A 15319-nucleotide genomic window follows, 5' to 3' on the forward strand; every position below is an offset into this window, starting at 1 on the left:
AGGCTTCTTATCTGCCCTATTGATAATATTAAGCCAGGGAGGAGTTGATCTGCAAAGTTGCATGTTCCCTGAGGCCAAAACCTTGAGAAGGATGGGACAAGATGGAGTGTTTTGGCTGCAACTAGGCTGCCCTCTCTGCACTTCTCCTCCAGCTGCCTCCCTGCCACCTGTGTTCAACACCCTGAGCCTGGCACAGCTGTGCCAGCAAGGCACTCCCTCTAGACTAGATAACTTGCCCATCCAGATACTGCAGCCATTGCTGGAGACTCAGCAATGTAGATGGGGAAGGGACCTTGGACCTTCCTTCTTCCTTTCCCTTGAACTAGAGAATTCAAGAATTCTGGGATTTGGGGCATAAATTTGAAGGTGAATCCAGCAGGAGGGTCCTCCAGCTCTGTTCTGTCGTTTGATTTAGTTTTCTGTCCCCTGTAATCACTTTGTTTTTATTGGTATGGAAGGGTTTTAGAGAGGTCTGGACTTTTTCTGTATCTGAGCTGCCATCTTGACTCTGCCCAGATATCTTTCATCTATATCTAGAAACATAGTTTTATACAAGCATGAATTCTATTGACTATATAATTTATTAAAAGAGTAACAAATATACAAAAACTTAGTTAAACAATATATCTGTAATGATAGAGATTCTGGAGAAAAATCTTCCTCATCCATTTATGGAAATTTGATTTTTTTCATAATTATGGGAAAATTCAAGCATTCAACTCCTTCTGAATAGAAAAGCTTCTCAAATGTTCTCCTCAAGACTTCTTCAAAGGCTGGTGTAAATTCTTTTCTCAAAATGCCCTTTAAACTTTCTCATGGCAATTATGTTACTCAGTCTCTCAGGAAATAAACTCTCAGTCTTTTCCATTCCCCACACAATCACCCTCACATAGAGAATATATTTTTCCACATGACAACTAAAATGACTCTTTCTGATGCAATTCCCTCTTACTGTACAATAATAGCTTCCTTAATCTCTATGGAGAAGTTAGTCTTTCATCTTTACAAAAATAAAACTAGATTCTCTTTTACATTTAATTTTTTTACAAAACTATTTCTTACTATAACCAGGAGTAATTACTCATAAACTTGGTCCCAATACTGACCACAATGGAACATTTATCCTAATATCTTTCTCTGATATGAGCTGTTTGCCATTAGTTAATCTAGCAACCATTTGCTCTTATGGATTACTCATACCTTTGACAGAATTTGTTCAGAAACCCTGTGTTGAGTCAGAAGCCCTGAAATTAGTAGTCCACCAACACCAGCCTCCATAAAAGCAGAAATTATAAACATGTGCCATAATGCCCAGCAGCAGTTTCTCTTTAATTTTCAGCCATTTGTCCTAGGGGGGATGAGATGGAGACAATTTCAGCTGTGGATCACAAAACAATATTCCTAGAGATGAAAGATGAATTATTTTGTTAGAGGAAAAGCAAAAAGGCCAATATTCACTGGATTAGAGGATGTAAAGGGGTCCAAAAATGTGAGAAGACTGATCAAGTAGGAATATTTTCTTTAGGGTTTTGAATGCCCCAAAGTAATTTTGTATTTCATCCTTGAGGTGATAAGGAGCCACCATATTTTGTTGAGTAGAAGTAATGGCATGTTTACATGTGTGCTTTTAGAAAATTCATATTTGCTTAATAGAGGGTGGATTATAGATTTCAGTGACTTAAGGAAAACAAATCTTCTAGCAATCTATTATAATATTACAACTGTGAGGCAATGAGGGCCAGCACCAAGGTGTTGGCTATGTTAGGGAAGAAATCTGAGAATGAAAGAGATCCAGGTAAAGAGACTTTAAGACCTTATAAGATCTGGGATAACTAGGTTTGGTTAAAAAAATGCTCAAAGTAGAGGTCTGTGTTTTTTTTTGTTGTTGTTGTTGTTCAAGAACATGGAAGATTTTTATGTGAAAGAGAGGTTCAATTTATTCTATTTTTCTTAGGCGGGGAAAAACATTAACTGAGAATGGAATATGTAAAGAAGTATATGATGTCAGGACAAACATGCATCCAATTGTATTTGTCCATAAGTATAATAACACATCAGTAATAAACTCCATATTATGGAAATTTTTCCAGTATGGTGCTTAGTATTTGATAGCTTATGTTATTTTTGTTCAGTAGTTTCTGTCATATGTGACTCTCCTTGTCACCATTTGGGGTTTTTTATTTATTTATTTAAATTAATTTATTTAGTCAATTTAGAACATTATTCCTTGGTTACAATAATCACATTATTTCCCAATTTGTCGTTGTTTTATTTTTCTTTTTCTCCTCTTTTTAAATTACCTTTTTATGATTCTCTTGAGTTCTGTGCTTGAGCATCAAATTTTCTGTTCAGGTCTGGTCTTTTCTTTACAAATGCTTAGAATTCTTCTATTTTGTTGAATGACCATACTTTCCCCTGTAGGAATACTGTCAGTTTTTCTGGGTAGTTGATTCTTGGTTGTAGACCTAGTTCCCTTGCTTTCCAGAATATCATATTCCATGCCTTTCTGTCCTTCAGTGTAAATGCAGCCAGATCCTGTGTTATCCTCACAGTGCTTCCATGGTATCTGAATGACTTCTTCTTGGCAGCTTGTAATATTTTTCCTTGGTCTGATAGTTCTTGAATTTGGCTATAACATTCCTGGGTGTCTTCAGTTGGGGATTAAGTACAGGAGGTGATCTGTGGATTCTTTAAGTCTCCACTTTTCCCTTTTGTTCTAGGATATTGGGGCAGTTTTCTTGGATAATTTCCTGTAGGATGATGTCCAGTCTTTTTCTTTTGTTATGGTTTTCTGGTATATCAATGATTCTTAAGTTGTCTCTCCTGGAACTATTTTATAAATCTTCTGTTTTCTGAATGAGATGCTTTATATTTTCCTCAATTTTTTCATTCTTTTTATTTTGTTTTATAGTGTCCTTCTGCCTTGTGAGGTCACTTAATTCTAGTTGTTGTACTCTGGTTCTTAAAGACTGGATTTCATCTCTGGCTTTTTGGTCATCCTTCTCCTTCTGGTCTGATATTCTTTGGAGGTCATCTTTCATTCTCTTTACTTTATATTTCATCTCCTTTGCCTCATTTTCAAGCTGGTTGATTTTGACTTTCAAGACACTATTTTCTGTTTCCAGATGATTTATCTTAGTTTTTATGTTCTTTTCCCAATTGTCTTCAGCCTCTCTTAATTGTGTTTTGAATTGCATTTTGAGTTCTTCCAAAGCCTGGGTCCAATTTGCTGGGTTTTCTGTTTTATTACTTGATTTTCCCTGCTCCTTCTCTGTTCTGTTTGCTCTTTGTTCATTGCCTGTATAGAAGCTGTCAATTGTACTTTCTTTATTCTTTTCCTGTTGTTTGCTCATATTTGCCCCTTCTTTACTCCCTGCAATTGTCCATGCTCTTGCACCTCTCATTTTTTTTTTGGTTTTGGAGTTTTCTGTCAGTGTCCCCTGTTGGAGCTTTGTCAGGAGATCTCTCAGTGCATTCTGTGTGGGAGGTGTGTTGGATCTTGAGCTTCACTGTCCATTGGAGGCTCTGATTGGAATAAAGTCCAGCAGTCTATGAGGGAGGGGTGTTGGAGCTTGAGCTTCCCTGACCTCTGAAGACTTTTGATGGGATTAAGTCCAGCTGGGTTGGGCTGGATGTGCCCTGAGGCCAAAACCTCCTGGAAGGTGGAGCAATATGGAGGGTCTCTGCTGCTGTGACCAGGCTGCCTTCTCTGTGATCCCTCCCCAGGTCCTTCCCCACTGCCTGTGTTCAATGCTCTGAGACTGGCACAGCCCTCCCCACAAGATACTCCCTCCAGATCAGCGCCTTTGCCCACCCAGAGGTTCCTGCCGCCACTGGAAACTTAGAGCTCTAGGTAGGGGAAGGGTCCTGGGACCTTCATTCTTCCTTCCCCTTAAACCCCAGTGTTCTGGAATTCTGGCCTTTGGGGGGGGGAATACCTTTTGAATTGAGTCCAACAGGAGGGTTCCTTGGCTCTGTCTTGTTGTTAGGTTTGATTTTCAGTCCCCTACGAGCATTTAGTTTGTAATTGGTAAGGAAGGGTTTTCAGAGATCTGAACTTTTGCTTCCTCTACACCACCATCTTGGCTGCAACCCCATTTGGGTTTTTTGTGAAGATACTGGAGTGGTTTGTCCTTTTATGTTCCAGGTTATTTAACAGATGTGGACACTGAGGCAAATAGTGTTAGGTGCTCAGCATCACAAGCTAGTAAGTGTCTGACACCAATTTTGGATTTAGTTATTATTGACTGCAGGACCAGCACTCTATTCACTGTATCACCACATAGCTGGTCTCTGTTGTATGGAGTAGGTGCTTAAAAAAGTTTGATTGATTCAGGCAGAGGTGAGTTGATAATTTTAAAAGTATTTTGCAAAAGTGGTTACTTTAGATAGGGGTTAGAAAAGGAATTCAATGAGAAAATTTTATATTTTATCCTGGAAATGACAGATTGCCACTAGAGTCCACCAAGTATGGGAGTGATAGGATTAGAATTGTTCTTTGGAAAAAGTACTTTGGTAGATGAATGGAGGATGGCCTAGAATGAAAATAGACCAGTGGTAGACTGACCCAGTGGTAGGCTGCTGCAGGAGGCAGTATAAAAGGAGATGAGAGGGGCATATGTGAAATACATTGTGTGAAGATAGGATTAACTTTCCTCTTATCTATTTTTAGCTAATCAAATCAAGAACTTAAAGTACCCCTATTTGACACAAAATAAGAGAGTTTGCAAGACACTTGCTAGAGTGGGTGACAACTACAAACGCCACTGACCTGCCCCTGGAAAGTGCTAGGAAAATTGAAAGACTACAATTGGTTCTTGTTAAGTGGGGAAGGGACAGGAAGGGACATGTAAAAAGGACTATAAAAGTCCTGAAGTTCCTGTCCAAAGGACTCTCCTTTGAACTTCTCCTCTGGAGTTCATCTTTGGAGACTGAATCAGTAAGCTGGACTGAAGGAGGAGACTCTTTCCCTGGATCCTGCATCAGCTCGCTGGGTGAGCAACTGGCCTTCCTTTCCTGGCTTCTAGAGAGATTGGAACTGGAGAGACCTTCCTTTCCTGGAGGAGGCTGCTTTGGTGGAGCCCTTGCTGAAGACACCACTGGAACTCCTGGCTTAAGAGAATACTATGACTCCATGTGGAAATCGAGACTTGAGAGCCCTTGCCAGGTGGTGAGCTGGACTTCTTTGGACAGAAATTATAGGATATCTATCTAGGCAATGCTTTCTACTTCCTACATTTCTCTCTTTTACTATATCTCCATTAAAGTAAATTGTGAATAGCAGCTAACAGACTTGTGACTTGAGTTAATTTTTTAAATCAGCAACCAAAATATTACTTTAGAACTTTCATATTAGCATAAAAACTTAAATTTAAATTCTTATAATTGCAAAGGTGAATCCAACAGACCCTGGAAGTAGATTAAATGAAGAAGGTGAGAAGTCAATGGAGAAATTGAGGCTATAAATCTGGGAAGTGTGAGCAACATTCTGAGTTGCAGAAGTTCATTTTTATTTCTTGCAGTAGAAAGCCCAGTTTAATCATACCTCCAAATAAAACTTATCCTATATTTCTTAAATAAGGAAGCTATTCCCCCAAAGACCACCAGGTAATGAGGATTCCTTTTCCCTTTCAGCTGAACTCCTGCTTGAAGAACACCCACTTTAACAATAGTGCTGGTGACCAAGTGTTTGTGGATGAGAATAGAAGTTCTGAGGCTCAATATGCCATTATGAACTATTTATTTTTTCCTAATGAGACTGAGAATCTTGTGAAGGTGGGGAAATTTGTCCCAAAGAATCCATTTGGTCAAGATTTCACAATTTGCAAGGATGTCATAGTGTGGGGCTGGTGGGATTCAATGGTAAGAGATATTTTAAAGGCTAATTTTAGCCCTCTATTCACAGGAGAAATTCTCACTCTATTTCATTTATTCTACATTGCTTATATTTATGAATAGAAAATATCTAATGGATAATTTAAAAATAAGAACATAAAACTAATTATTAATTCCCTGGATCTGTGGTTAGTCATTATACTGATAAGAGTTTCTAATTCTTTCATAGTTATTTGTTTTTATAGACTTAGTTCATCATTCATTGTCCAGTCATTCAAGTTTTCCTTTTTTCTCTGACAGTCTACTTCATCATTTCTTAAAATACAATAATATTTCCCAATACATACACCTATGTGTATACATAATATGTATATATGTACACATGCATATATTAATATTTAGTCAGTCATTCTTCAGTTTATCAGTACCATCTCAGATTCCCATTCTTTGACACTTCAAAAAGAGCTAGAAATATCTTTACATTCTTAGTTACAATTTATATTACTAAGAATTTATTGCCACTGTAGGAATTTTAATAACAATCAAAAGGGAAGAGAAAGGAAAAATAAGGTTCTTTCAGTCAAGTGAGCAGAGCGAAAAAAGACAGGCTCACCCCTGCAGCACTTTACCAAAAGCACAAGTTAAAAAAAAAAGTCCCTCAGTGTGATTCTCAGCCAAATTTATCTCCTAAGCATCCTTACATAAAATGAGGACATAACTTAAAAGGATACTGGGAATGTAGCTCAGGTGTTGCAAATTTTCCTTCTGTACATTCTCCCCATGATCCTTTTGGAGACCAGTCTCCCCAATGGATCATTTTAAACATAATTAAGGTATATATACTTTTACACAGGGAAAATACAACAACTTGGGGATAAGGAAACAAAAGGGAATCAAGAATAAAACCAATTAAGGGGCAGTCCCTTTTGATACAGCAAAGTACATATAAACAAATGTATTCAACCCCCCAAAATTCAGTTCTGCACATTCAGTTTTGCTCAGGAACTCCTGGAGCAGCACATTGTCACCACAGGCATCTCCATGGCATCTCCCACAAGGAAATCAGTCTCTGAATTCTGGGAGACAGCAAATTTCTTATACTTAAAAAAATTTTTTTCTCAAAAGGAACTTAAAACTTTTCATTACAAAATAAGAACACATTCCCCCCTCAGGAGGATATAGGAATACATATAGGAATCACACATGGATACATGGTCAAGTCATAAGGCATATGGATCAATTATCAAAAACATGAAAGAATTCAAAGAAATTTAAAAAATAACCTCTGAGTGAAATATAGAATACCAAAAATGTGAAAAAATTCTAGGAAAACAAGAAAACAATTCAGAAATTACAACAGGTTCTTGTAGTGATCCATGTCCCATCAGCCTGCAATGACAATCACTCACTAACCCAATTTAGCATTCTGAACTACAGAAAGTTGTCACATCATGAAAGAAAATAGAAAATAAAATTAGGTCTCAAAACAAATGGGAAATAGCATTCCCTGGTTTGACCCTTTTCCCACTCTCAAGGATAATGGACCCAGAGTCAGAACAATCGATGTTATATACTTGATAAAGAGTGTGCTACAAGGAAGTCCTGCATTAACACATGTTAAACTGTCTCAACCTTGAGTCTCATACAATATCAAGTCCTTGAGCTCTTTGTGCAGAATGTCATCAATCCCCATAGGCTTGATTTGGTTTTTTACCTTGTGTGCTTATGTGGCACTTTGCAGGTCAACTTCTGTGCTCTTCTGTAGTGTGTTTTTTTCCTTGATTCAGACATAGTAATTGAGCAAAAGCCTCATGATACAAGTTAGTGACAGGTTGAAAGTCCAAATCTTTTTTGGTTCATTTATATGTTAGGCAAATGGACATCTTAGCTTATTCTACTGCAAAAAGTAAAGCAGTTAAAAAATCTTTTCAATATTTGTGACATGTGCTAATATAAAATATAAGAGGAAAAACTCAAATACTGCATTGCACACACAGGAAGAAAAATAATAATGAAAAAATACAAAAATTTTATATACTTCAAAATTACAGTGGTAAAATATAGAGGCTACTTGCTGAATAATAAGATTCATTTCCTCTTAACTTGCCATGATTTCCAGTGTGCGTGCAAATGAGGTAGATAAAATAATGGAGGTATGGCAGCAATAATACATTTAGGGCAAAAAAAATTTACAGAAGGTATATAAAATGTTATAAAAGGCACCTCAGGTCAATATAGGTTACTAATATAGTTTTGTTTTGTTTTTGAGGTAATATATGTATTGTTCTATAAAAGCAATTTCTTCATTAGAAGGATTAAATATAGTGCAACAAGATAATACAGATCCAGGAATAGGGAAGTCTTATTACAATCAATAGTTAAATAAAATCAATACAGTCAATTATTTGTTGTCAACAGAAGGTACTCATTTTATATGGCTACAATGAATCCATGAGTCCCTCTCCCCAATTTTAATGGTTGTTGGTGTAGTCAATAGGATTTGGAATGGTCCATCATAATCAGGTTAAGTTGACTAAGTATGTTTGAAATTCTTTTTGTAGTTGCTATCCCTGGGATGTAAATCATGAAGTGAGAAGTCTATGGTGTCTGCTTGAACAGCAGCTATAGAGTCATAGAGTTATCACAATTTAGTTTGTAATTGTCTGATATATGTGGCAATGGTTATATCCACTCCTAACAATGATATATAGGCAGGGGTAAATGGTTGTGACTGTATAGGTAGATATCCAAATAGCATATCAACTGGTGAGATGTGTAAATCACCTCTGGGTCTGCTTCCAAGATGAAATAGGGCCAGAGATAGAATTTCAGGCCATTTTAAATGAGTCTCTGTGCACAATTTTCCAATCATAGTTTTAAGTTCTTTATTCATTTGTTCAAATTGGGCAGAGCTCTGGGGATGGTATGGTGTATGAAATTTAGGAGTTATTCATAAACATGAATAAATTTGTGATAAGACCAAATCTGTAAAATGAGTTCCTCTATCTGAATCAATTCATGCTGGTAGGCCAAAACAAAAGCAGCTGTGGCCCAAGCGGTAGGAAAGGCTTCAGGCCACCTGGTCAGCTGATCAACTATGACTAAACAAAATTTATACTGTCCAGATTTTGGCATAGAGATAAAATCAGTTTGTAAGTGTTCAAATAGTGTGTAAGCAAGAGAATGTCCACCAAATACTTTTCCTTGAAAGCCATGTTGATTAAAGGCCTGGTAGGTAATCAGAAGATTGAGGGTTTGTGTCCCTTCATGGTCACCAAAGATTGTAGGAATTTTTAATAATAATCAAAAGGGAGGAGAAAGGGGGAAAAAGATTCTTTCAGTCAAGTGAGCATAGCAAAGAGAGACAGAGACTCATACCTGCAGCACTTTACCAAAATCACAAGCTCTGAAAAAAGAGCCCCATAGCACGAGTCTCAGAAAAATTTATCTCCTAAGCATCCTTACATAAAATGAGGATGTAACTTAAAAGGATGCTGGGAATGTCACTCAGGTGTTGCAAATTTTCCATCTGCACACCCCTTTAATCTATGTCTCTAATTCTTCATTCTCATGCTTGTTATTATAGTCTTCCTTTTTCTGAGTAGTTCATATAATAATAAAGTTGCAACATCAGTCTCTCTTCACCCTCATTCATTGTTTCTAAAGATATCTTCTTGTGCCCCATGATTATGTAAAATAATGTCTCCTAATTTTCCATTCCTTTCCCCATCAAGGATATTCCTTTCCCTATCTTTCCATTATTATCTCAAGATCATCAAGACATAACAGATACATTACCTGGTAGTGTCTAATTATGAGCTTTATGATCTATGTGAGCTCTAATGATTCAGATGTGATAAATTGATAATCTCCCCACATTAGAATGTAATCTATAAATGCTGAATTGGTTTTTTATTGTTCATTTTTACACTTTCATCATTTTTACTCATGTTTTCTATACAACTCAAATCTTTTTATGACTAATATTTTGTAGTCCTCCATGTCATTACAAGTCTGTCTTTTTTAAAGTCACATTTAGTTTTACTCCATAAGTTTTTCTGTGCTATAAACTTACAGTTTTTGCCTTCTAGAATATGGAAATTCCATGCCCTCTGATCTACTTGGGTTGTATTTATTGAATTGTGTGTGATATTGACTGTGATTATTCAGGACTCGAATTTTTCTTTTTGGCCAATTGTGTACATTTTGTTTGTCCCAGGAGCTGTGGATTTCAGCTTGGACTTTTCCTTAGATTAATTTTGGGATTCCTTCTAGGAGGCAACTAGTGGATTGTTTCTATTTCCACTTTACTTTCTGGTTCTAAGAGATATAGACAGATTTCTTTTTAAACTTCTCAATATTAAGTGTCTGGACTCTCTTTTTGGTCATAGCATCTAGGCAATTGAGAGATTCTTATTTCTTCTTCAATATGTTTTCCATGTCATTTATATTTTCTTTGAGATATCTTATGTTTTCTTTCTTTTTTGCCTTTTTACTTCTTTTAATATTCTTTGTTGTCTCATGAAGTCAATGGCTTCTATTTAGTTCATTATAATTTTCATAGCCTGTTATTTGGAATAGGCTATGTACCTCTTATTCAAATCTGTTCACTCTCTTTCCAATTCTTTGATATCTATCATTCTTTTTTCAATATTCCCTTAAATATAAACATCTTGACTTCCAATTATACTTTTTAAAAATTTATTTTTATTTATTTATTTAGACTATTTTTCCATGGTTACATGATTCATGAATTTCCCCAACCCTCCCACCTCCCAGGGCTGGCATGCAATACCACTGGATTGTTCATGTATCATTGTTCAAAACCTATTTACATATTATTCATATTTATAATAGAATGATCTTTTAAAGTCAGAATTCCAGTCATATCACCATTAAACCACATGTTTGATCCTATGTTTTTCTTCTGTGTTTCTACTCCCACAGTTCTTTCTCGGATGTGGATAGCATTCTTTCTCATAAGTTCCTTGAGGTTGTGGATCATTGCATTCCTACTAATGGAAAAGTCTGTTACATTTGATTGTTCTACAATGTTTCAGTTTCTGCGTACAATGATTTTCTGGTTCTGCTCCTTTCACTCTGCATCAATTCTTGGAATTCCTCCAGTTTGTCATGTATAAGGGTTAAAATTAATGGTTAGACAATAATTATATGAAATTATATGGTTGCCAATATTTATTATATCTTGAGTCAGAAGTTTATTTACAAATATTTACAAAATGGAGAGAAAATAGTAAAGTAAAGAAATGTCAAGAGGTTAGAGAGGTTATCTATCCGATCACCCTAAACATTTTGCTTCTGGTCTGCTTAATCCAGGCAGAGATTAGCTCTCCACCAGGAAGGCTGGTAGCGAGTAACCCCCAGGCCTCCTCCAAGATGGAAGCTAGCCTTTACAGAAACTTGGAAAGAAGTCAGTCTTTCACTCACCCAACAAAGTAATCCAAGAGTCAGAGTCTAAGTAGAAGCTGTGCTCCAAACCCATGATACAAGCCACAGTCTCCAGCAAAGCTCCCTGGAAGACTCTCCCCAGTCAGAAGACTATATTCTCAAAAACAATCTTCTCTGAGGGAGTTTGGGGCTTCCTTTTATGCTGATTTCTTTTACACTCCCCTCTTCACAGGGGCCAATCACAGTTTCTAAATTATCTAGCACTTCTCAGTAGGGCAGTGCCTGTGGGAAGGTTAAATTCTCATCTAAATCTCACCTTCTGAAGGTCAATTTCCCATCAAAAAGATTCACAGCTAAGGGTGTAAACACTCCAAATCTCACCCTCTTGAGAAGTGAATACCCATCAAAAGAGTCCACAGACCACTCGATGACTGAGGTGTGAACTCTTCAAGTGGTTTGCAAGCTCCTCCACCTAGCCCAAGTTGGGGTACTTAAGTTATTGCCAACCAAAGTGTTAACTCCAACTAGGAAAAGAAAATAAAGGACCCCCTTTTTACAAGTGTAAACTCAGAATATGCAAAGAGGACCAAGAATTTCCTTTCACACATTTCTTTCAGCATAACAGTATTCCATCACCAACAGATACCAGAAATTGTCCAGCCATTCTTCAATTGATGGACACCCCCTTCATTTTCCATTTTTTTGCCACAACAAAGAGCACAGCTATAAATAGTTTTGTATCCATGTTTTTCCTTATTATTTCTTTCAGGTGTAAAACCAGCAATGGTATATTGAATCAAAGGGAAGGCAGTCTTTTAAAGTCCTTTGGGAAAAATTCCAAATTGCCTCCAGAACAGTTGGATTAATTCCCAACTCTAACAGAAATGTATTCAAGTCCCCATTTTGCCACATCTCCAACATTTGTCATTTTCCTTTGTTGCCATATGGGCCATAGCCAACTAGGTATGAGGTGCTACCTCAGAATTCTTTTGATTTGCATTTCTCTAGTCAAGAGGGATTTAGAACACTTTTTCATGTGCTTATTCATAGTTTGGGTTTCTTCATGTGGAAACTTCCTAGTCATATCTCTTGACAAATTTTTTATTGGAGAATGGCTTGATTTTTTTGTAAATTTGACTTAGTTCTTTACATATTTGGGAAATTAAACCTTTGTCAGAGAGTTTGTTATACCCCCCCACCACTCCGATTTTGTTGCTTTCCTTCTAATTTTGGTTGCATTGGTTTTGTTTTTACAAAACCTTTTTAATGTAATATAATCAAAATCATTCATTTTACATTTTGTAATGTTCTCTCTCTCTTGCTTGGTCTTAAATCCCTTCCTTTCCCACAGATCTGACAGGTATACTATTCTATCACCCAATTCATTTATGATTTCACTCTTTATATTTTATTCACTTACCCATTCTGAATTTATCTTGGTATAGAGTATGAGATACTGATCTAAACCTGGGATCTTTGGGTTTATCATATACTATCTTCCTGAGGACATTTACCCCAACTCTGTTGCATTGATTCTCCCTTCTGTCTCTTAGCCAGTACCATATTGTTTTGATGACCACTGCTTTATAGTACAGTTTTAGATCTGGTACTGCTAGGTCTCTATCCTTCACATTTTTTTTCATTATTTCCCTTGATAGTCTTGATCTTTTGTTCTTCCAGATGAACTTTGTTATAATTTTTTCTAATTTTATAAAACAGCCTTTTGGCAATTTGATAAGTATAGGTATAATTAAGTCAATTTAGGTAGGATTGTTATTTTAATTATATTAGCTCATCCCATCCATGAGCAATTAATGTTTTTCCAATTATTTAGATCTAGTTTTAATTGTGTGGAGAGTGTTTTGTAGTTCCGTTCATATAATTCTTTTTTTAAATATTTTATTTGATCATTTCCAAGCATTATGCATTAAAGACAAAGATCATTTTCTTTTCCTTCCCCCCCAACCTCCCATAGCCAATGCGTGATTCCACTGGGTGTCACATGTGTTCTTGATTCGAACCCATTTCCATGTTGTTTATATTTGCATTAGAGTTTCGTTTAGAGTCTATCCTCTGTCATGTCTCCTCAACTGCTGTAGTCAGGCAGTTGCTTTTCCTCAGTGTTTCTATTCCCATAGTTTATCCTTTGCTTATGAATAGTTTGTTTTCTCCTAGATCCCTGCAGATTGTTCAGGGACATTACACCACTACTAATGGAGAAGTCCATTATATTCGATTATACCACAATGTATTAGTCTCTGTGTACAATGTTCTCCTGGTTCTGCTCCTCTCGCTCTGCATCACTTCCTGGAGGTTGTTCCAGTCTCCATGGAATTCCTCCACTTTATTATTCCTTTTAGCACAATAGTATTCCATCACCAACATATACCACAATTTGCTCAGCCATTCCCCAATTGATGGGCATCCCCTTGTTTTCCAGTTTTGGGCCACCACAAAGAGGGCAGCTATGAATATTTTTGTACAAGTCTTTTTGTCCATTATCTCTTTGGGGTACAGACCCAGGAGAGCTATGGCTGGATCAAAGGGTAGATATTCTTTTGTCGCCCTTTGGGCATAGTTCCAAATTGCCCTCCAGAATGATTGGATCAGTTCACAACTCCACCAGCAATGAATTAATGTCCCTACTTTGCCACATCCCCTCCAGCATTCATTACTTTCCTTTGCTGTTATGTTAGCCAATCTGCTAGGTGTGCGGTGATACCTCAGAGTTGTTTTGATTTGCATCTCTCTGATTATAAGAGATTTAGAACACTTCTTCATGTGCTTATTAATAGTTTTGATTTCTTTATCTGAGAACTGCCTATCCATGTCCCTTGCCCATTTATCAATTGGAGAATGGCTTGATTTTTTGTGCAATTTATTCAGCTCTTTATAAATTTGAGTAATTAAACCTTTGTCAGAGGTTTCTATGAAGATTTTTTCCCAATTTTTTGTTTCCCTTCTGATTTTAGTTACATTGGTTTTGTTTGTACAAAAGCTTTTTAATTTGATGTAGTCAAAATTATTTATTTTACATTTTGTGATTCTTTCTATGACTTGCTTGGTTTTAAAGTCTTTCCCCTCCCAAAGGTCTGACATGTATACTATTCTGTGTTTACCCAATTTACTTATGGTTTCCTTCTTTATGTTTAAGTCATTCACCCATTTTAAATTTATCTTGGTGTAGGGTGTGAGGTGTTGATCTATTCCTAATCTCTCCCACACTGTCTTCTAATTTTCCCAGCAGTTTTTATCAAATAGTGGATTTTAGTCACCAAAACCTGGGATCTTTGGTTTTATCATAAATTGTCTTGCTGAGGTCGCTTTCCCCCAGTCTATTCCACTGATCTTCCTTTCTGTTTCTTAGCCAGTACCAAATTGTTTTGATGACTGCTGCTTTGTAATATAGTTTAAGGTCTGGAACTGTAAGGCCCCCATCATATGTATTTTTTTTCATTATTTCCCTGGATACCCTTGATATTTTCTTATTCCAAATGAATTTTGTTATGGTTTTTTCTAAATCAGTAAAGAAATATTTTGGGAGTTCAATGGGTATGGCACTAAATAGATAAATAAGTTTGGGTAGGATGGTCATTTTTATTATATTGGCTCGTCCTATCCATGAGCAGTTAATGTTTTTCCAATTGCTCAAGTCTAGTTTTAGTTGTGTGGCGAGTGTTTTGTAGTTGTGTTCATATAGTTCCTGTGTTTGTCACGGGAGATAGATTCCTAAGTATTTTATTTTGTCTAAGGTAATTTTGAATGGGATTTCTCTTTCTAGTTCTTGCTGCTGAGCTGTGTTGGAAATATATAGAAATGCTGATGACTTATGTGGATTTATTTTGTATCCTGCAACTTTGCTAAAGTTGTTGATTATTTCAATTAGCTTTTTGGTTGAATCTCTAGGATTCTTTAAGTAGACCATCATGTCATCTGCAAAGAGTGATAACATAGTCTCCTCCTTGACTATTTTGATGCCTTCAATTTCTTTTTCTTCTCTAATTGCTACTGCTAGTGTTTCTAGTACAATGTTAAATAGTAGAGGTGATAATGGGCAACCTTGTTTCACTCCTGA

General features: G+C 36.5%; 1 protein-coding gene across 1 annotated transcript in view; it reads left to right on the top strand.

Annotated features, from left to right (window-relative positions):
* Positions 1-15319, top strand: part of VN2R543 (vomeronasal 2 receptor 543) — a 46758-nt gene that overhangs the window by 12362 nt on the left and 19077 nt on the right. Inside the window, exon 4 of the mRNA NM_001099558.1 lies at positions 5635-5862. Coding sequence (NP_001093028.1) covers positions 5635-5862 — 228 coding nt within the window. The remainder of the gene's footprint in view (positions 1-5634; positions 5863-15319) is intronic.

Source organism: Monodelphis domestica, chromosome 3 (genome assembly GCF_027887165.1).
Source record: "Monodelphis domestica isolate mMonDom1 chromosome 3, mMonDom1.pri, whole genome shotgun sequence".
Classification (NCBI taxonomy): Eukaryota; Metazoa; Chordata; class Mammalia; order Didelphimorphia; family Didelphidae; genus Monodelphis; species Monodelphis domestica.